The sequence below is a fragment of the Oncorhynchus mykiss genome, chromosome 15 (assembly GCF_013265735.2).
Source record: "Oncorhynchus mykiss isolate Arlee chromosome 15, USDA_OmykA_1.1, whole genome shotgun sequence".
In the NCBI taxonomy this organism is placed as follows: Eukaryota; Metazoa; Chordata; class Actinopteri; order Salmoniformes; family Salmonidae; genus Oncorhynchus; species Oncorhynchus mykiss.
In genome coordinates, this window is record NC_048579.1 from 28,727,599 (window position 1) to 28,749,098 (window position 21,500).

General features: G+C 42.1%; 1 protein-coding gene across 1 annotated transcript; it reads left to right on the forward strand.

The window, feature by feature from the left end:
* Positions 1-3,477: 3,477 nt before the first annotated feature.
* Positions 3,478-13,878, forward strand: LOC110490831 (transmembrane protein 236). Its single transcript, XM_021564278.2, has 4 exons — positions 3,478-3,865; positions 4,238-4,310; positions 6,082-6,205; positions 12,517-13,878. The coding sequence occupies exons 1-4, from the start codon at positions 3,594-3,596 to the stop codon at positions 13,230-13,232; spliced, it is 1,185 nt and encodes a 394-aa protein (XP_021419953.1). The 5' UTR covers positions 3,478-3,593; the 3' UTR covers positions 13,233-13,878.
* Positions 13,879-21,500: the final 7,622 nt, after the last annotated feature.

Consider the following 21,500-nt stretch of genomic DNA (forward strand, 5'->3'; position numbering starts at 1 on the left):
ACAGGTCCCTCAGTGCACCCTCTGTGATTTCGAGGAAGATTTTAACCCACTTAACCCCAACATTTCTCCAAGTTTTCACCATCATTGAAAAGCCCTAGTTATTTTGTTGCTTTAACAAAGTCATTTCTGAAGATTGTTATTTGTTTAATCTGATTAGGGATTAATTTACGTCTGTCCCTCATTTTAAGGTCTCATTTCCTTGGTGAAACTATTCCTTTTAAAAACATACTTTTTTTACAAAAGAAACATTGGACTAATAGTCAAATCATAGTGTAAAAGCAGGTGAACTGGGTCTACTTGTTTCAGAAATGTACCGGTGTTTTTTTGGTGGGAAACCTTGCGTGTCAACCCTGTTACCAAAAGATAGAGGTGTAAAACAAGGTTGCCCTCTGTCACCATACCTATTTATTATGGCCATTGAAATGTTACAGGTAAAAATCAGATCCAATGACAACATTGAGGGGATAAAAATGAATGGTTGACAAAAGTATCAATATACTCCGATGATATAAGTTTCTCTTGAGTCCTAAATATTCAACCTTGAAGGGCCTTATTGAGGACCTGGATAATTTTTCCAGTTTCTCTGGACTAAAACCCAACTATGATAAGTGTACTATATATTACAGATTGGGTATGCAAAAGATACAAACTTTAAATTGCCATGTGGTCTCCTGATTAAATGGGTGGATGGGGAAGTTGATGTGCTTGGTGTACACATCCCGGAAAAGACTAACGCTCTTGAAACTATTAACTTTCATAGTAAACTTAGCAAAATAAATAGGATCTTGAAACCGTGGACAGGGACGGAAAATCTTCAGAAATCTACCTGTCCATCTATGGAAAAATTACTCTGATTTATTCCCTAGTGATATCGCAGTTTACTTATCTGTTAATGGCTCTACCGGCTCCATGAGAATCTTTTTTAAAGTAATGTGAAAAAATAACATATTGTTTATTTTTAAATAGCAAACCAGATAATGTTAAACAGGCTTATTTATATAGCGAACATGAGTTTGGAGGGTAAAAACTAATGAATATTAAGGCATTAAACTTCTCACTTAAAGCCTCCATTATATCTAAATTATATCTTAATCCAAACTGCATGTTTTTATTCAACATTTTACTGCGGGCTAAATCAGGGTCACACAGAGTGTTTCTTGGTAGTCTTAAACAAATATACTTTGAAACAAAAGTATAAACCTCACACACGGTTATGGGCTTTATAAAAGAAGACACCTGTACCATGTCAGATACTCTGTATAGTTTACATTTTGAGTTCGCATCCCAATAGTACACTTTATATACATCACAGACTGAAATATAACAAAACTGTTTGACATAGAAACACAAGATTTTCATTGTTTTTTAAATAAATAATGTTTATTAATTATGAAATTATCCAAAATATTTATAATATTCTACCCACGAGGCCACTAGGTCATTTGATTGCAGGAAAGGGCTACCCTCTTGAGGTGGGAAAATATATATTTTTTATGGACTTGAACATGTGTTCTTTATGACAGAATGTAAAAATGAGATGAAATCACATTTTGTAGGGACCAAGTACACTTCCCAAAAGGCACCGAATTGGTGGAACGACTCATTAACATCAGAACTTGATTGCCAGCATGTAAGCTCAGCAGAATACAACCAGAGAGGTTATTAACTATTGATTTATACAGTGTATTTGTATTTTAGCAGTACTGAATTGGCAGGACGTATGTTGTGGCATGCTTCGAGCAGTGTGTCGTCACACAACAAGCGAATACCTCACCACCAGTAAAGGGTCACTGGAGAGTAACCTGATGCTTGTAGATGCAATTGGGAGCCTAGTCATATTTGCCATTTGATCCAAGCACGATGTTTGTGTTAGACGGTAATCCCAACGTCTGCCCAGAGCAGACTATATGTGGGGGAGGACCCTGGAGGCAGGGAGTCAGTGCGCATAAATACATCTCATTATTGTAGGTAAACTTGCATGGTTAGGTTCACGACTACAGAGTGCCCGTCGGATTATCTTTCTCATAGCTTCTTGTATATCAGTCAGATAGAGTTACTCTTTATTATGATTTTATTTGTCATTTACTAATCGGAATTCACAGTCCCCAGGTCCAGAACAAATGAGTGCATGGAACTCCCTTCCATCTTATATAGCGTAAGTGAACAGAAAACCTGGTTTCAAAAAAACATATAAAGCAACACCTCACGGCACAACGCCGTGTGGCCTACTTTTTGTGTGTATGTACTGTGTAACTGATCACATACATGTCAGTACAAATAAGATCAAATAATTCAAGACTAACATAATTCCATTTCTCTTCAGTAACACTTGATCGAGCTTGTCTTCAAAGTTGACTCTCTACCTCTCTTTTCCTCTCTTACACCTCTTTCTTCTTCCCCGCTCTCTATTACTCCCTCCATCCCTTGTGCTTGTTCTCTTCCTGTCTCCCCTACACTCACTTCGGTCTGGCCTGGAAGGGGATACATCATCTCTACATCTCTTTTACAGTATCAGAGAACACACTTCTTGAGATTGATGTTTTTATGGCTTTTGGTTGCAGCCCAACACTATGTTGTGTCACACTGCTGGCAGAGTGCTGCAGAGTACCACAAGATGGGAATGTGTAGTCATGGCATGAATAAACATGCAAAGCACAGGACAGCCAAAGCATGAAGAGCTCTCTTTCTCTCTGCTAATTTAACATGGGACTTGTTATATAAATATTCATACACATAGCTCATATAAACAAAGACATTCCGTCGTAAGAACACATACACCCAGCCATAAGACTGACCCCCTCTTCCTTATATAAACACACATCTCATCTCCCTCTAACTGGCCGGTCCCAAGAGCAAAGAACTTTTGCTGTGCACCAATGGGGCCCGCTCTGGCTAGAGCAAGGCCCGCCTCCAACCCTCGGACCAGTCAAGAAGACCGAAACGACAAGACTCCACCTACTTTATTCTATGTATAAAAATGTATGTAACCATTGTATAGGCCTCTTTTTCACCTGGCTCCTTGCCGAGTTATGTGAACTAGGTCCGTGCACGTAAAACTGCGGGACAAGATATCTCTGACTCATTAAAACTGTCTCTCGTTACAACTGAAATCCACTCTGTCCAGCGTCCGTGATTTGGTCTCAACTCTCCAGTATTTGAACACTAACAGACTGGACATGTATGGTGTTATCATTATATTATTCCACATGATTCTGCTCCATAGACCTTTTCCTTTTGGTTTCACATCTCTTCCAAGGCTTCAGCCTCTTTCTGAAAAATAATATCCTTGAAGGGCCAGAGAGAGCGAGACAATTTGTTTTGTAACCTCCATAAAGAGGTTAGAGGGGCAGCCGCATCACACCGTCCCGCTGGCGCTGATATAGGTACACAATGCCTAGTGCAGTGTAAGCAAACGGCAGAGCAGTGAGCTGGGGTTGTAGCGTGTGGAAAATGCTAGTGGACACAGACAATGCAGCGGGCCAAGGCCTAACCAGCCCTCAGAGGGACAGGGGTTGCTTCACTGCGACAACAGCCCCCTCTCTCCCTCCCTCCCTCTTTTTTTTCAGTGCCCCCAGCACAGGGGCTGCCACAGCATGGCCTCGGGGAGGACGCTGAAGTTCGCCCTGTGCGAGGTGCTGCAGTTCGCAGGCCTGTGCGTGCCGCTCTTCATCGTCATGCAGAGGTTCGCCCTCATTGTAGCGCGGGTCAAGAGCATGGCGCAGCCACCCGGCGACGCAAGCACCGCCTACTGGCTCACCGTGGCCTCCTCCATCGCCTATGTCACCTCTGCTGCCCTGCTTGTCTGGGTGCCCATGAAGTACATGGTGTTCACGAATAAGAAGTTTCTTGTCGGGAGGAAGAAGTGGTGAGTGTCTGTCTGGCCTGTCTGGTCTGTGGCCTAGTTGGGAATCCACTGTCTAAGCTAGGAGCTAGGAGCTGTAGCTGTGATATAACAGCACAGTGTTTTCTGGAACAGAGCCTTGGGGTGTAGTAATGGCTGTCGGGTCTTTGTGGCGTGAACCTGACCGGTAGCTGTGCTGTGTCCGATTCTCGACGGGCTTGCAATTGTTTTTGCAGTATACGTACATTTCCAAATGCATCAATATTTTAATTTTTGAAAACCTCTAGCCTATAACTCAAACTATCCCTCTCTTATCTATCTCCTTTTCTCTCTCTCTCTCTCTCTCTCTCTCTCTCTCTCTCTCTCTCTCTCTCTCTCTCTCTCTCTCTCTCTCAGGAGGCCGGTGGCCCTGGTCTATATGATCCTTTCCACATTACCCTGCTTTGCCTTTCTCATCGCCAGCTCAGAGGTAAACCATGTGACCCCAGTAGTATCCATCATTTGTTAATTCTCATCTCAGTGTGTCTATGTTTGACCATTGACACTCGACCTGTTGGTTACCTTCTAAGTCAGAGGTATTCACTCCCAGGCCTTGAGGTCTGCAGTACTGCTAGTTTTCAGTTCCTCCTCCCGCCAGTAGCTGATTAATAGATTAATGCCATCGAGCAGCCCGAGAGTCCACTCACCTGATGTACCAGGTCTAAATCCGTCCCTGATTGGAGTCGAGGAATGATGAAAACAAGTAGACGTCAATGTCTGGATTGTACTACTCCACTTCTATGTCATTCTACTGTATGTCTAGATCAGGGATGGGTAACTGCCTCATTTAAAACGGCAACATTTTCTCTCTGCCCCATGACAAAATGTGCATAATTGCAGGAAATTAACTTTTTAAGATGCCGCTATTAAGGTGCCGCTAAAATGTTTTGCTCACAGGGGGGCCCAGTAGCCACTGGGCAGACCGAAGAGCCACTGCGGCCCCTCATGATGAATTCAGTTTTTTTTTGTGGGCCCCCACCCCCATAAAGTTGCCCATCCCTTGTCTAGATGGTTCCATGCACATCAAACCCTACTACACAGAATGCCGACTGTAGTCTACCTATTCTACCATTATGGCACCACCACAGCATTATGAAAGTTCCTTGAAGTGCAGTGTCATAGCGGGGGTCTTATGAGAGAGGAGGGGGTAAAGGTAATGAGAGCAGAGGAACAGTTGGGTTCTCAGGGGAGCAATCTACAGACCTATGACCAAGGAGCAACTGATAAGCAGCTGAGTTCCTCATCCTGCCCCAGCCATCCTGGTCACATTGGCTGTCTGTCTGGCACTTTCCCACTTCCTGTCTGTGATGTGCCCACCTCCTATTAGCTGTCTATGAAGCACTTTTTAAAGGTTACAAAAGGTCCATGGGTGACTCAGGTCCTTGGTTTATCTGCTCTCTTTTACATAAGAGGAGCCATAAATTCAGCCCAGTCTCTTTTGTTCCGTGTCCTGTAGAGTACATACCAGAGCTAAGTGATTAGCTCACTAACCAAGTGTCACAGAGGGTATACACTGAGTGTACAAAACATTAGGAACACCTTCCTAATATTAAGTTGCACACTCTTCCCCCCCCCCCCCCCCCCCCCCACCTCAGAACAGCCTCAATTAATCAGGGCACGTTCCACAGGGATGCTGGCCCATGTTGACTCCAATGCTTCCCATAATTGAGTCATGTTGGCTGGATGTCCTTTGGGTGGTGGACTGTTGTTGATACACACGGGAAACTGTTGAGCGTGAAAAACCCAATCAGCATTGCAGTTCTTGACATACTCAAACCAGTGCGCCTGGCACCTACTACCATACCCCCTTCAAAGGCACTTAAATATTTTGTCTTGCCAATTCACCCTCTGAATGGCACACATACACAATCCATGCCTCAATCGTCTCAAGGCTCAAAAATTGTCCTTTAACCTCAGCCCCTTCATCTACACTGACTGAAGTAGATTTAACAAGTGACAGTAATAAGGGATCATAGTTTTCACCTGGTCAGTCTATGTCCTGGAAAGAGCAGGCGTTCCTAATGTTTTGTACACTCAATGTACAGCACTCATAGGGTTGTATGTAGTGTTTGGAGAAGATTTGGAGGGGAAGTCAAGCTGGTACCTGACTGGCACATGACGGTTTCATTAGATCACAATCGGGGCTAGCATTGTAGTCTGATTTGAATCACTGATTGGTTTTGATCATTGTTTTCTCTCAGGTGCAGATCAATAACAGTATAAGACAGGATACGTTTGCAGAGCTCCCCGTGTCGTTGGTGCTCTTCTCTCTCATCTGCATCGATATTGTGGAGAGGATCCGCCACAGTCGACTCACTGGACACGGTGAGAATACAAAGCTCTGTGTTAAACACACACTTTAATTGAACATTGGCTAGCTACTCAACTTGGTCTAAGGGCAATTTGTTGGATTTGGTATGTAAATGAGTTCCCTCCATTTAGAAAGATACACTACATGACCAAAAGTATATGGACACCTGCTCGTTTGAACATCTCATTCCAAAATCATCTGCATTAATATGAAGTTAGTCCTCCTTCTGCTGCTATAACAGCCTCCACTCTTCTGGGAAGGCTTTCCATTAGATGTTGCAAAACTGCTGCGGGAACTTGCTTCCATTCAGCCACAAGTGCATTAGTGAACATCCGGCACTGATGTTGGGCGATTAGGCATGTCTCTGCATTCCAATTCATTTCAAATATGTTTGATGGATTTGAGATCAGGGCTCTGTGCAGGCCAGTCAAGTTCTTCCGCACCGATCTCGAGAAACCTTTTCTGAATGGACCTCGCTTTGTGCACAGGGGCATTGTCATGCTGAAACAGGAAAGGGCCTTCCCCAAACTGTTGCCACAAAGTTTGAAGCACATAATTGTCTAGAATGTAATTGTATGCTATAGCATTGAGATTTCCCTTCACCGGAACTAAGGGGCCTAAAAACAGCCGCAGAACATTATTCCTCCTCCACCAAACTTTACAGTTGGTACTATGCATTGGGGAAGGTAGGGTTCACCTGGCATCTGCCAAACTCAGATTTGTCTGTTGGACTGCCAGATGGTGAAGCGTGATTCATCACTTCAGAGAACGCATTTCCAGTACTTGTGCTAGTTTTTTTTACCCCTTTTTCGCCCCAATTTTGTGGTATCCAATCGGTAGTTACAGTCTTGTCCCATCGCTACAACTCCCGTACGGACTCGGGAGAGGCGAAGGTCGAGAGTCGTACGTCCTCCAAAACACAACCCAACCCAGCCGCAATGCCCACTTAACCCGGAAGCCAGCTGCACCAAGGAGGAAACATTGTGTCAGCGTGCACTGTGCCCGGCCCGTCACAGGAGTCGCTAGTGCGCGATGGGACAAGGACATCCCTGCCGGCCAAACCCTTCCCTAACCCAGATGACATTGGGCCAATTGTGCGCCGCCTCCTGGTCTCCCAATCGCGGCAAGCTAGGACAGAGCCTGGACTCGAACCCAGAATCTCTAGTGGCACAGCTAGCACTGCGATGCAGTGCTTTAGACTGCTGAGCCATTCGGGAGGCCCAGAGGCAGTTTTAAACTTGCTAGTGAGTGTTGCAACTGAGGAAAGATGCCTTTTTACGAGTTAAGTGCTTCAGCACTCTGCGGTCCCGTTTTGTGAGCTTGTGTGGCCTACCACTTCACGGCTGAGTTGTTGTTGCTCCTAGACATTTTCACTTCACAATAACAGCACTTGAAGTTGACCGAGGCATCTCTTGCATGGCAGAAATTTGACAAACTGACTTGTCGCATGACGGTGCGATGTTGAAAGTCACTGAGCTCTTCAGTAAGGCCATTCTACTGTAAATGATTGTCTATGGAGATTGCATGGCTGTTTGCTCAATTTTATACACCTATCAGAACCGTGTGTGGCTGAAATAGCCCAATCCACTAATTTGAAGGGGCGTCCACATACTTTTGTATATATAGTGTATATTACTTTACTTTGTGAATAGAATAGCAGTCTTACAATATCATACAAATTAGAGGATGTATAGTATAATACTTCTTGCTCGGTTGTACAGTAGCATATGAATTGGATGACATAGTATTATGCGTCTTTCGCTGAGACCATGTTGCTTGTTGCGTTGTAACAACAAATTAGAATTACTGGGAGAATTTACATTAGTGGTTAGGAGAACTAATGACAAAGGTTAGGATAATCTATGTAAAAGTTTAGGAGAACTAGGTTAAGTTTAGGAAAAGGGTTAGGAGAAGGATTAGCTAAAAGCTACAGTTGTCCCTGACGTGAGTGGAACACGCAACCTTTGGATTGCTAGACGCTCGTCCATCCTCCCGACCAACCTCCCTACTTTCGTTTCTGTCTAAAGTTACTAGACCATTAGTACATATCATACGTCTTGTAGATGTACACAAATACGTGTAGTATGCTTTGTATGGATCTGAGGCCAGGCTGAGCAGCTGTTGCATCTACTCAACCAAACAATACATGATTCACTGAGCACAACCTCTTGTCACATGCAGCGGGACCAACAGTAGTGTAATTTCATGACGACAACAATACTCACACTATCAGGGGATATGTTCTCTATCTCAGGAAATGAACAGGAAATGCTATGTATGACCCACCAACTGATTATTGGTAACAGTGCCGAATTGGCAAAAACCATGACGTTGTTCTAAGGGTGGCTGTCATTTTCTTGGAATCCCTTTATTTGAAGAAAGGGCCAGATCCAAAACGTTCGTCCTTTTCCACTGATCAGAAAAGCTATTGGTCAAATATAGTGCCTACATAGCCCAGAAAATCCCTGTATTTGTGCTGTGTTCTACTTTGTTGGTTAAATCAACGTTGTTCTAATGTCATTTGTCAATGTATTGTGATGTGGAATCTATGTTTTTAAAGCACATTGGATTTGCAAAAAGTCCAACTTTTTTGAAGTTGAAATTTCAACCCCAGGATTATGTAATGCTAACCAATTTTCAACATAGACACATCTTGTATAATAAAATAACGTTGAATTTGTACCTTTTGAAACAACGTCAGATCTTCAATGTTATTTATATCCACAATCAGAAAAAAAGCAATAGGCTGGGCAGCACCTCCTACTGGAGAATTGATCTATAGCTACCCTTTGGTCTCCGATCCAGGGTTTCAACCAAGCCCAGCGTAGCTATTTGACACTGGCTACGACAAATGTGCTATCGTGAGAATGACTATTGAGAATTCTCCACTTAAAATGTTTATAGATTCACTGTTGCTATTGAAGTGATTTCAAAGAGTAAGTTTGATGACATGAAATTAAATGAAACCATACATTATTAATCATACTGTATATCATGAATTATACTGTTTAGGCCTATATAGAACAGGTATCGTTTCAATTCAACCCAGGATTCAACTAAATATAGAGTTTCATGCTTTGGTTGATTTCAAATGTAATCTACACGTGAGTTATTAATATGTTGGATTCACATCTCCATCTCAAACAAATGTAAGTGAGGAATAGGACTAAATCAAATAAAAATGATTTAAAGTGCATTTAAAGTTTGATTTGATTTAGTACTGTTTAGTCGTATTATTTCTTTATAAGGGCTCAGGGCCAGACCCAGATGGTTTGAGTGATTGATATTTATTAGTTCCAAAAGGGGTAGGCAAGAGAATAGTCATGGACAGGCAAAAGGTCAAAACCAGATCAGAGTCCAGGAGGTACAGAGTGGCAGGCAGGCTCGAGGTCACGGCAGGCAGACTGGTCAGGCAGGCGGGAACAGAGTCCAGAAAACAGGCAAGGGTCAAAACCGGGAGGACTAGCAAAAGAGGGAATATCAAAAGCACGGGGAAAAACACGCTGGTTGACTTGAAACAGACAAGACGAACTGGCACAGAGAGACAGGAAACACAGGGATAAATACACTGGGGAAAATAAGCGACACCTGGAGGGGGTGGAGACAATCACAGGAACAGGTGAAACAGATCAGGGCGTGACATTCTTTCAGATTTTTGGTTGAGATCCAACATATAACTGATTAATTTATAGACAAATTGGAATTAAAGCCAGTCTAAGTCAGTGGCACAGATGGATCTATCCAAACAGAACATACACTATACAGTATATACAAAAGTATGTGAACACCCCTTCAAATGAGTGGATTTGGCTATTTCACCCACACCCATTGCTGAAAGGTGTAAAGTGGAAATGTTTAGGCGCAACAACGGCTCGGAGACCTCCGAGTGCTGAAGCGCGTAGCACGTAAAAATCGCCTGTCCTTGGTTGCAACATTCACTACCAAGTTCCAAACTGCCTCTGGAAGCAATGTCAGCACAATAACAGTTCGTTGGGAATTTCATGAAATGGGGTTCCATGAACAAGCAGCCACACACAAGCCTAAGATCACCATGCACAATTCCAAGAGTTGGCTGGAGTGGTGTAAAGCTCACCGCCATTGGACTCTGGAGCAGTGGAAATGCGTTCTCTGGAGTGATGAATCTCCCAGGCGGATGGGTTTGGCGGATGCCCCAATGCATAGTGCCAATTCAATGTTTTAATGTTTTGGTTTAGGTCCCTTAGTTCTAGTAAAGGGAAATCTTAACAGTACAACATATAATGACAAATTTGTGCAAAAAGCAAGGTCCATACAGAAATGGTTTGTTGAGATCAGTGTGGAAGAACTTGACTGACCTGCACAGAGCCCTGACCTCAACCCCATCAAACACCTTTGAGATTAATTGGAACACCGACTGCAAGCCAGACTTGATTGCCCAACATCAGTGCCCGACCTCACTAATGCTTTCATGGCTGAATAGAAGCAAATCCCAGCAGTGTTGCAACATCTAGTGGAAAGCCTTCCCAGAATAGTGGAGGCTGTTAGGCAGCAAAAGGGGGAACAACTCCATATTAATGCTCATGATTTCAGAATGAGATGTTCGACGAGCAGGTGTCCACATACTTTTGGTAATGTAGTGTACATAACCTTCTAATGTTGAGCTGTTGTTGCATAGACAATCAAACACAATACTATATCACTTTTGCAATAGAGTAAATAGCAGGCAATTTTCTATGTATAAAAAAGTTTATGAGTCAAAATATATTTTCATATTTGCACTATTAATATAAAGTGTATAAATAAATAAGAAAACTTTCAGAGTGAGAGTATCAGAACAACAGTCTGAAGGGAGGCATTTCTCTCAAGCACACATTCATAGCTAAGCTACAACAACATTTCTGACTAATTTTGCTTACTCAAAAGATAATTACTAGAAAAAAGGATGTCCCTGTTTCACAATCATGCCAATTCAGAGGAAAGAAATAAGGAATTGGCCAATCGTGAGGTCATTTGGGAATCTACTAATCACAGTGAGACTGAGACTTCATCAGAAGTGAGATTAGTTTTAAAAAAAAAAAATATATATATATATATATATATATATATATATATATATATAGAAAATCAAGTGTTAGATTGTGAGTCTAATAATGATGAGGCTGTGTGAAAAGCTCTCAAATGGTTGAGAATATGTGGTCTTCATGAAAAAAAGTCTGAATAACCTAGGTCACACTTTACATTACATTGCACTGATATGTCAACAGGAATCTCTCAACTAAATTGCTCTGCAAATAAACCCATCTCTCTCAGCAAAGTTGTGATTGGATTTGTATCCTATTCTTTAACTTAGATTTTTGGTTGAGATGGAGACCGAATCCAACATATAATTTATTAAGTCAGTGGCAAAGAACTACCCCAGCAGAAGACACATCTCCTTCAAATGTTGACATTTGGTTGTGTTGACAAACAAAACACAATTCAATATCACTTTTGCAATAGAGTCGATAGCCTATTTACGTGTTAACAAATTATATGTTGGATTCACATCTGCAACTCTACCAAAAAATGAAAGTTAAAGAAGAGGATTAAGCCAGTGGCTCAGATGAAACTATCCAAGAAGTAGATACATCTCCTTTTAAATGTTGATATTTGGTTGCATTGTCAACCAAACACAATTACTTTTCTAATACAGTAAATGGCCTAAAGAGTAACACATCCACGGCCACATTTTGAAGTTACTGTAACTATAATGTCCTCCTATGTAATCATAGAAAGGGTGCATAATCAAGATAGCATGCAAAGGTCGCAGTTCTGTGGAAATCTTCACAATTGCTACAATAAAGAATTTCAAAGAGCATTGATCACTTGCACTATGCATAGTTTAAAGTACTTTTAAAGTACTGCAATCCAGGTCATTTGGTTGTGCGATAAGATAAAGCGCAGTGGTAACACATTCATGTTTTTTTTTTTTATAAATTAACAAAATATCTGACGTATTCCCATTTGAACATTGTTGAAAAAATGTTTGAAAGTGCAGTGATAAAACATTTCAGTGACAACTTAACCAAAAATCAGACACGGTTTTTCCATAAACATTTGCCTGTGCTTTTAGACGGTTGAAAGCATAGTGTTAACACATTTGGTATTCAACAAACTTTTGGCTGTTTTCTTGAGGGAGTGAATGTAGGTTGTAATCTTATCTATCAACGTCTCAACCAAATATTACCCAAATCTCCACGTTGAAATGACGTGGTGTGCTCCATGGTTCTGTGCCATAATGAGATGTTCTGATCTGGGTTGTTATGACATGGCTAACATACCCATGTGCTGTTGTCTTTCCATCCAGCTAACGAATTGGCCCGAGATGCTGAGATCCCTTCCACTCTCCTCACGAACGTAACCCCAGTGACACCGGTAAACCCAGAAAACCCTGCGGCACCCGTAATGCCAGGTGTGCCCAGGCACCCTACACAACCAGGGCAACCTGGTAGTCCAAATGGGCAGGACCAGAACGGGGCGGGGTCTCAAACAGAGGCCAATTGGACACTCCAGGGGATGCCAGGTAACCAGATACAAGGCAGACAGTTCAGCATGTCAGGCCTGAGCTCGCGCTCGGCATGCTCTGCACGCTCGGCCAGCATGTCCGCAGACCACAGCGTCTCACCAAATGCCTACACAGGCGCGTTGCGCTTCTTGTGTGCCAGCGATGCCCGAGCCGAAGTGTTTGTGGACAGCTTTCTGTTCTGGATGGACACGGTGGAGATGGTGAGGGTGGCAGGGCACCCGGCGGTCTACTACTCGGGCTGGGTGTTCCCTATCTACATCTTCAGCTACCTGTCGTGCCTGCGGCTGGTAGTCATGCCCCACAGTCCCCTGCTGTCGTTGCTAGGCGTGGCCCTGCAGGATCTGCCTTTCCTGTTTGTGCGTATCGGCCTCATTGCCTTCTTCGGCTTTGTAACGCCACTCCTCTACCTGATGAAGAACTTGCTTGTTTGTCTGGCCTTCATCTACTTCAACTTCATGACCAAGCTGAGGGTCTTCAACACCGAGAGGATGTTCTGATGTGAGCTGCCGGCCACGTATGAGAAAAAACTATGGACTGTGATAGACTTTATGACAGAGACAAATGAGTCACCAAAACAAAGGAAGACAAAAACAAGAACAGGCTCACACAGCGATGACAATAGGATGTTATGGAGAACATGAGAAGAATTGGAGAGCATTACTGTGTGCACCACAGCCAAGACAGATGGATCCATTTCATAATGATGATTTTGATGAAAGGAGGGACAGGACGACATTGTGGTGCTTTTTTCAAGTTAAAAGGGAACTCTTCGGTAATGTGTTCCCGTAAAGGGGAGGGAGGACATTAACTGTCAGATGACTATGTGATGTCTCAGTGTTATCTTATTTCCTCCTTGTTCCAAGTGGGATTGTTTTACCCTCCAATTCCCCTTGCCCCCAACCTGAACTATGGCACTTTGAGAATGTAAAAAACCTGTCATGTCACTTCTTACAGATTTTATAACAGAGAATATATGATTTTTCTATTCTATTACTAAGTGCAGTGAATGTGTAAGAATATACATCAATGTTGTTTTACATCCCAGATGTATTTTCTTTGCTAGGTTATGATATTATCCACAAAAACAAAGCGTGAGTTTGTACAAATGAAACATATTTTTTGGGGGGGTAAAAAATAATAAAGAAAAAGAGAAAGAAATCTGTTTCAGGACATGATTTCACATGAGCATGGACTGTGTATGACTACATTTACATGTGTGTTTACATTCTGTTCATGTATTTCTCTGTACGTTAGTACATGATGGTGCATGATTGTGTTTTTTTTTCAGGCCCTCCCCAGCCTCGTTCAGCCTATGATGGTGCAGGGTGACAGGGCTCCATGTTGGGCTTTCCACAATGGGTCTGCACGCTCTGGCCTCCCCTCACTTCCCCTGGCAGGAAGCAGGATATCCTCCCTTCTTCTGTCCCCTCTTTTCTGGAGAACCATCCATCCCCGCGGTGCCCTCACAATTCCTCCTGAGTGGTTATTGTCCCACCAATCCACAACATCAGCAGTCTGTGTGGTAGAGGAGAAGAGCATGCCCATTTCTCCCCCCATCCCTCCCCCATCCTTCTCCCCCATCCCTCTCCCATCCTTCTCCCTTCCATGCCACTAAGTCAGCAAAAGTTATTTCATTTGGGGCTACCGTGGCCTTATTCACTTGGCTGATCTGACATCTTTACAGTGTAATTTCCCAAAACAGTTGGCCACTAAATCACTTCAATTCCAAAAATACAAGCTTCTGGGCATTGTTTACACATTTCTCTTGTCTGCTCTCGTCACGTATCATCTACCTCAAGGGCCTTTTTTCGGCATACAGTGAGTATGATGTGGGCAGTGTGATAAAACACACACCAAACACTTTTGGTGCAAACTGCCTCCTACTGTATCTTTCAAATGTCCTGTCTGATGAAAATGTTCCCTTATATGACACACAGCTCATTATTGTCCTCTGAAAACACACACATCTTCATGACCAACTGTCACCCCCTGTGCCATAAACTTCCCGCAAATCTATGGCAAATTTGCTGCAAACTAAATAGTGTGCCACAAAATATTGCCAGAAGTTTGCAAATGCTTGCCTCTAGTGGTGAATCTACGACAATAATATTTATTGCCACTAGTAAACTTTTTCTGGCAAACAATTCTCTCAAGATTCTATTTGAATCTGTGGCGACAACATGTATTGCCACTAGTGGCAAACAGTTTACCAGTTTACCGTTTCTGGTGAACACATGAGTTCCAAGACCAGTAACCATTGACGACTAGTCAGGGGGTGAAGAAAAATCGGTTAGAAAATGTAAACCAACCAATGTAGCTACCTACTGAAGTTGTTTGGTGAGTGTCTAACATCCTAATAAACATTTTGTTGAATAATTGATGCCTGCTTAGCAATATCATGTGTTATGGAATAGAGTGGAAAACATTTTGTTGATGGATTAGTTTCAATCTGTCAGCAGCACTGACTGGCTAGCAAGCCAGTTAGTTAGTGGCTAGCACTTAGCTAGCCAACATTAGATATCATATTTTGCACAATTGATAATGATTTGCCTAAGCACATATTTTTTGGTGAATACATTTCTGTATTTTAGCTAATATCATTAATATGCATGTCATTATGCTAGTGTCACTGTTCAGTAGCATGTTAGCTAGCACAACAGCTAAGGTAGCAACAATATGAACTGACTTGACATTAAAGTAAAACATCACTTTTACCCTTCCCTTACAGGGATGGGATGGGCAAAAATGACCAAACACAATTACAAAATTGAATTACAAAATACAATAAATATCATTCTATCAATATAAACTTCACAATGCTTGTATTTTAAAATACTAAAATACATTTGCAAGTAGCCGGCCTGAACAGCAACAACATTCTCAGTAACGGTTACAAAAACCTTTTACTTGCTACAACTGTGATATGTGATGGTAGAGCTAAAGTGTAGAGCTGACGTTTTCAAGGAGCGGGACTCTAACCCGGAAGCTTATAAGGTATCCCGCTATGCCCTCCGACGAACCATCAAACAGGCAACGTGTCAATACAGGACTAAGATTGAATCGTACTACACCGGCTCCGACGCTCGCCGAATGTGGCAGGGCTTGCAAACTATTACAGACTACAAAGGGAAGCACAGCTGCGAGCTGCCCAGTGACACAAGGCTACCAGACAAACTAAATTACTTCTATGCTCGCTTCAAGGCAAGCAACACTGAAGAATGTATGAGAGCATCAGCGGTTCTGGACGACTGTGTGATCACACTCTCCGTAGCCGATGTGAGTAAGACCTTTAAACAGGTCAACATTCACAAGGCCGCAGGGCCAGACGTATTACCAGGACATATACCCCGAGCATGCGCTGACCAACTGGAAAGTGTCTTCACTGACATTTTCAACCTGTCCCAGACTGAGTCTGGAATACCAACATGTTTCAAGGAGACCACCATAGTCCCTGTGCCCAAGAACACTAAGGTTATTAGGCACAGTCCCCTCCTGTACTCCCTGTTCACTCATGACTGCATGGCCAGGCACGACTCCAACACCATCATTAAATTTGCCGATGACACAACAGTGGTAGGCCTGATCATCAACAACGATGAGACAGCCTATAGGGAGGAGGTCAGAGACCTGACCGTGTGGTGCAAGGACAACAACCTCTCCCTCAACGTGATCAAGACAAAGGACATGATTGTGGACTACAGGAAAAGGACAACTGACCCCCCCCGCATTCTCATTGATGGGGCTGTAGTGGAGCAGGTTGAGAGTTTCAAGTTCCTTGGTGTCCACATCACCAACAAACTAACATGGTCCAAGCACACCAAGACAGTAGTGAAGCGGGCAAGACAAAAGCTATTCCGCCTCAGAAGACAAAAAATCTTTGGCATGGGTTCTCAGATCCTCAAAATGTTTTACAGATGCACCATCTGGTTGCATCACTGCCGGGTATGGAAACTGCTCGGCCTCCGACCGCCAGGCACTACAGAGGGTAGTGAGTACGGCCCAGTACATCACCGGGGCCAAGCTTCCTGCTATCCATGACCTCTATACCAGGCGGTGTCAGACTCCAGCCACACTAGTCAAAGACTGTTCTCTCTGCTACCGCACGGCAAGTGCTACCGGAGCGTCAAGTCTAGGTCCAACAGGCTTCTTAACAGCTACTACCCCCAAGCCATAAGACTCCTGAACAGCTAATCAAATGGCCTCCCAGACTATTTGCTTTGTCCCCCTCTCTTTTACGCTGCTGCAACTCTGTTTATTATCTATGCATAGTCACTTTAACTCTACCTACATCTACATATTATCTCAATTACCTTGACTAACCTGTGCTCCAGCACATTGACTCTGTACCGGTACCATCTGTATATAGCCTCGCTACTGTTATTTTAGTGTTTCTTTCATTTTTAATTTATCCATTTTTTACTTAACACTTCTTTTCTTAAAACTGCATTGTAGGTTAAGGGCTTGTAAGGAAGCATTTCACTGTAAGGTGTTGTGTTCGGCGCATGTGGCAAATACAATTTGATTTGACTTGAATTTACCTAACCTGCTAGGAAAACAAATTTTCTGTCTCGAGAAACCATCAGTCTCATCACAACGGAACTGACCAATGGCAGGTATCAATGGGCATTTCCTAATATCAGGGAACACCCACATCAGTCTGCAATTACACCATATTCCCTAAACCTGCTAATTTAGAAAAACGTGTTACCCTTCTAGACAAAACCTTGTTTTGCGACAGAGCTCATTAGAATAATACTCAGCATGCTTTGCAATTGCCAATTTTTACATATACATTTATATTTAGTTCATTAAGCAGACTCCCATATCACACCATAGTGCCATCAGACTTCTGATACCAATGCAGGGTGAAAGGGGGCCACAAAATGGTGAAAATGCAAATTACAGCTCTCAAAAGTACCTTGTTACAAAAAACATTGAGTGTAGTTCAGCCCAGTGTAATACAATATACAGTGGTGCAAAAAAGTATTTAGTCAGCCACCAATTGTGCAAGTTCTCCCACTTAAAAAGATGAGAGAGGTACACTTCAACTATGACAGACAAAATGATAAGAAAAAAAAATCCAGAAAATCACATTGTAGAATTTTTAATTAATTTATTTGCAAATTATGGTGGAAAATAAGTATTTGGTCACCTACAAACAAGCAAGATTTCTGGCTCTCACAGACCTGTAACTTCTTCTTTGAGAGGCTACTCTGTCCTCCACTTGTTACCTGTATTAATGGCACCTGTTTGAACTTGTTATCAGTATAAAAGACTCCTGTCCACAACCTCAAACAGTCACACTCCAAACTCCACTATGGCCAAGACCAAAGAGCTGTCAAAGGACACCAGAAACAAAATTGTAGACCTGCACCAGGTTGGGAAGACTGAATCTGCAATAGGTAAGCAGCTTGGTTTGAAGACATCAACTTTGGGTGCAATTATTAGGAAATGGAAGACATACAAGACCACTGATAATCTCCCTCGATCTGGGGCTCCACGCAAGATCTCACCCCGTGGGGTCAAAATGATCACAAGAACGGTGAGCAAAAATCCCAGAACCACACGGGGGTACCTAGTGAATGACCTGCAGAGAGCTGGGACCAAAGTAACAAAGCCTACCATCAGTAACACACTACGCCGCCATGGACTCAAATCCTGCAGTGCCAGACGTGTCCCCCTGCTTAAGCCAGTACATGTCCAGGCCTGTCTGAAGTTTGCTAGAGAGCATTTGGATGATCCAGAAGAAGTTTGGGAGAATGTCATATGGTCAGATGAAACCAAAATATAACTTTTTGGTAAAAACTCAACTCGTCGTGTTTGGAGGACAAAGACTGCTGAGTTGCATCCAAAGAACACCATACCTACTGTGAAGCATGGGGGTAGAAACATCATGCTTTGGGGCTGTTTTTCTGCAAAGGGACCAGGACAACTGATCCGTGTAAAGGAAAGAATGAATGGTGCCATGTATCATGAGATTTTGAGTGAAAGCCTCCTTCCATCAGCAAGGGCATTGAAGATGAAATGTGGCTGGATCTTTCAGCATGACAATGATCCCAAACACACCGCCCGGGCAACGAAGGAGTGGCTTCGTAAGAAGCATTTCAAGGTCCTGGAGTGGCCTAGCCAGTCTCCAGATCTCAACCCCATTGAAAATCTTTGTAGGGAGTTGAAAGTCCGTGTTGCCCAGCAACAGCCCCAAAACATCACTGCTCTAGAGGAGATCTGGATGGAGGAATCGGCCAAAATACCAGCAAAAGTGTGTGAAAACCTTGTGAAGACTTACAGAAAACGTTTGACCTCTGTCATTGCCAACAAAGGGTATATAACAAAGTATTGAGAAACTTTTGTTATTGACCAAATACTTATTTTCCACCATAATGTGCAAATAAATTCATTAAAAATCCTACAATGTGATTTTCTGGATTTTCTCATTGTGTCTGTCATAGTTGAAATGTACCTATGATGAAAATTACAGGCCTCTCTCATCTTTTTAAGTGGGAGAACTTGCACAATTGGTGGCTGACTAAATACTTTTTGCCCCACTGTATATATTTCAAATACATGTAACAGAAATACTGCCCATCTCTGACCGTTGTGTTGGAAGAGGCTGCGTTGGGAAGGGGGTGCATCAACACCCTGAAAAGATACTTGTGGTGCACTCACTCATAACAATTTATTGAGTGGTAAATGAGTGTATCGTCTTCGAGCTTGATAAGCTGCATGTATTATTCTCATAAATGTAGCCTATACATTCAACCTTTGTAATAATTAGATCTTTCATTGCTTTAAACTAGTAGCTAGCTGTGTCGTGGCTTCTTCCTTTCTTTCTAGAAGGAATCAGTCACAAGGCAAAAAGACAGATTGAGGCCTTCAATCAAACTGAGGAAAGAGAAATATGTGTGCACCAGGTCAAGGTTTCTTGCATACATGGTTTTGAGATGTACACTTAAATGGAAACTGTCATTTAAAAATTAATTTTGGGGGTATTATCAACAATAAAATACTTGTTTTAGGGCAGCATGCTGTCAATTATAGTACATTGTGGGAAAATGTTGTGGTCGGGAAAGAATTGCAGTATTTCGAATTCCACCCCACAGAATACAGTACTGTACCGTATCTTTGGAGCGCCAAAATCCTTTTGACCACTAGTCTCATGCTATTGTTGTTTCTGGCTCATGAACATATTTTGAGGCGTGATTTGTAAGCAGCAACAATTGTTGCACCCGTGAGTGCAAATGCTGTACAAATGGGCTCTTACAGACCGGCTACATAGTTTCACATGTAGATAATCACATGATACTTCACATATAATATTGCAAATTTTGAAAATGTGGTTTTTGAGCAAATATCATATTTGTTTTTGGAACACTTCATGTGTGAAACAAAAAGTAAGCTTTATGATACACAGTGCTTATGATACAGAGGGTAGATTAATTCAGCTTTATGATACAAAGTGTTTATGATACAGAGGGTAGATTAATTCAGCTTTATGATACACAGTGTTTATGATACAGAGGGTAGATGAATTCAGCTTTATGATACACAGTGCTTATGATACAGAGGGTAGATTAATTCAGCTTTATGATACACAGTGCTTATGATACAGGGGGTAGATTAATTCAGCTTTATGATACACAGTGCTTATGATACAGAGGGTAGATTAATTCAGCTTTATGATACAAAGTGTTTATGATACAGAGGGTAGATTAATTCAGCTTTATGATACACAGTGCTTATGATACAGAGGGTAGATTAATTCAGCTTTATGATACACAGTGCTTATGATACAGGGGGTAGATTAATTCAGCTTTATGATACACAGTGCTTATGATACAGAGGGTAGATTAATTCAGCTTTATGATACAAAGTGTTTATGATACAGAGGGTAGATTAATTCAGCTTTATGATACACAGTGCTTATGATACAGAGGGTAGAATAATTCAGCTTTATGATACACAGTGCTTATGATACAGAGGGTAGATTAATTCAGCTTTATGATACACAGTGCTTATGATACAGGGGGTAGATTAATTCAGCTTTATGATACACAGTGCTTATGATACAGAGGGTAGATTAATTCAGCTTTATGATACACAGTGTTTATGATACAGAGGGTAGATGAATTCAGCTTTATGATACACAGTGTTTATGATACAGAGGGTAGATGAATTCAGCTTTATGATACACAGTGTTTATGATACAGAGGGTAGATGAATTCAGCTTTATGATACACAGTGTTTATGATACAGAGGGTAGATGAATTCAGCTTTATGATACACAGTGTTTATGATACAGAGGGTAGATGAATTCAGCTTTATGATACACAGTGTTTATGATACAGAGGGTAGATGAATTCAGCTTTATGATACACAGTGCTTATGATACAGAGGGTAGATGAATTCAGCTTTATGATACACAGTGTTTATGATACAGAGGGTAGATGAATTCAGCTTTATGATACACAGTGTTTATGATACAGAGGGTAGATGAATTCAGCTTTATGATACACAGTGTTTATGATACAGAGGGTAGATGAATTCAGCTTTATGATACACAGAGGGTAGATCAACTTTAATATTGCAGATAGATTGTGGCTTCCATCAATGTCCTGTAATTGTCTGCATCATTTCCAATCCCCCATATATATTTTTTTGTAAATATATATATATTTATAAATCTATTTTCCTTTATTATTGTCCCCTAACCCTACCACCCCTCCCCTAATTGGAGTAAACTAATGGGCAACAACACTTAGGCTTCT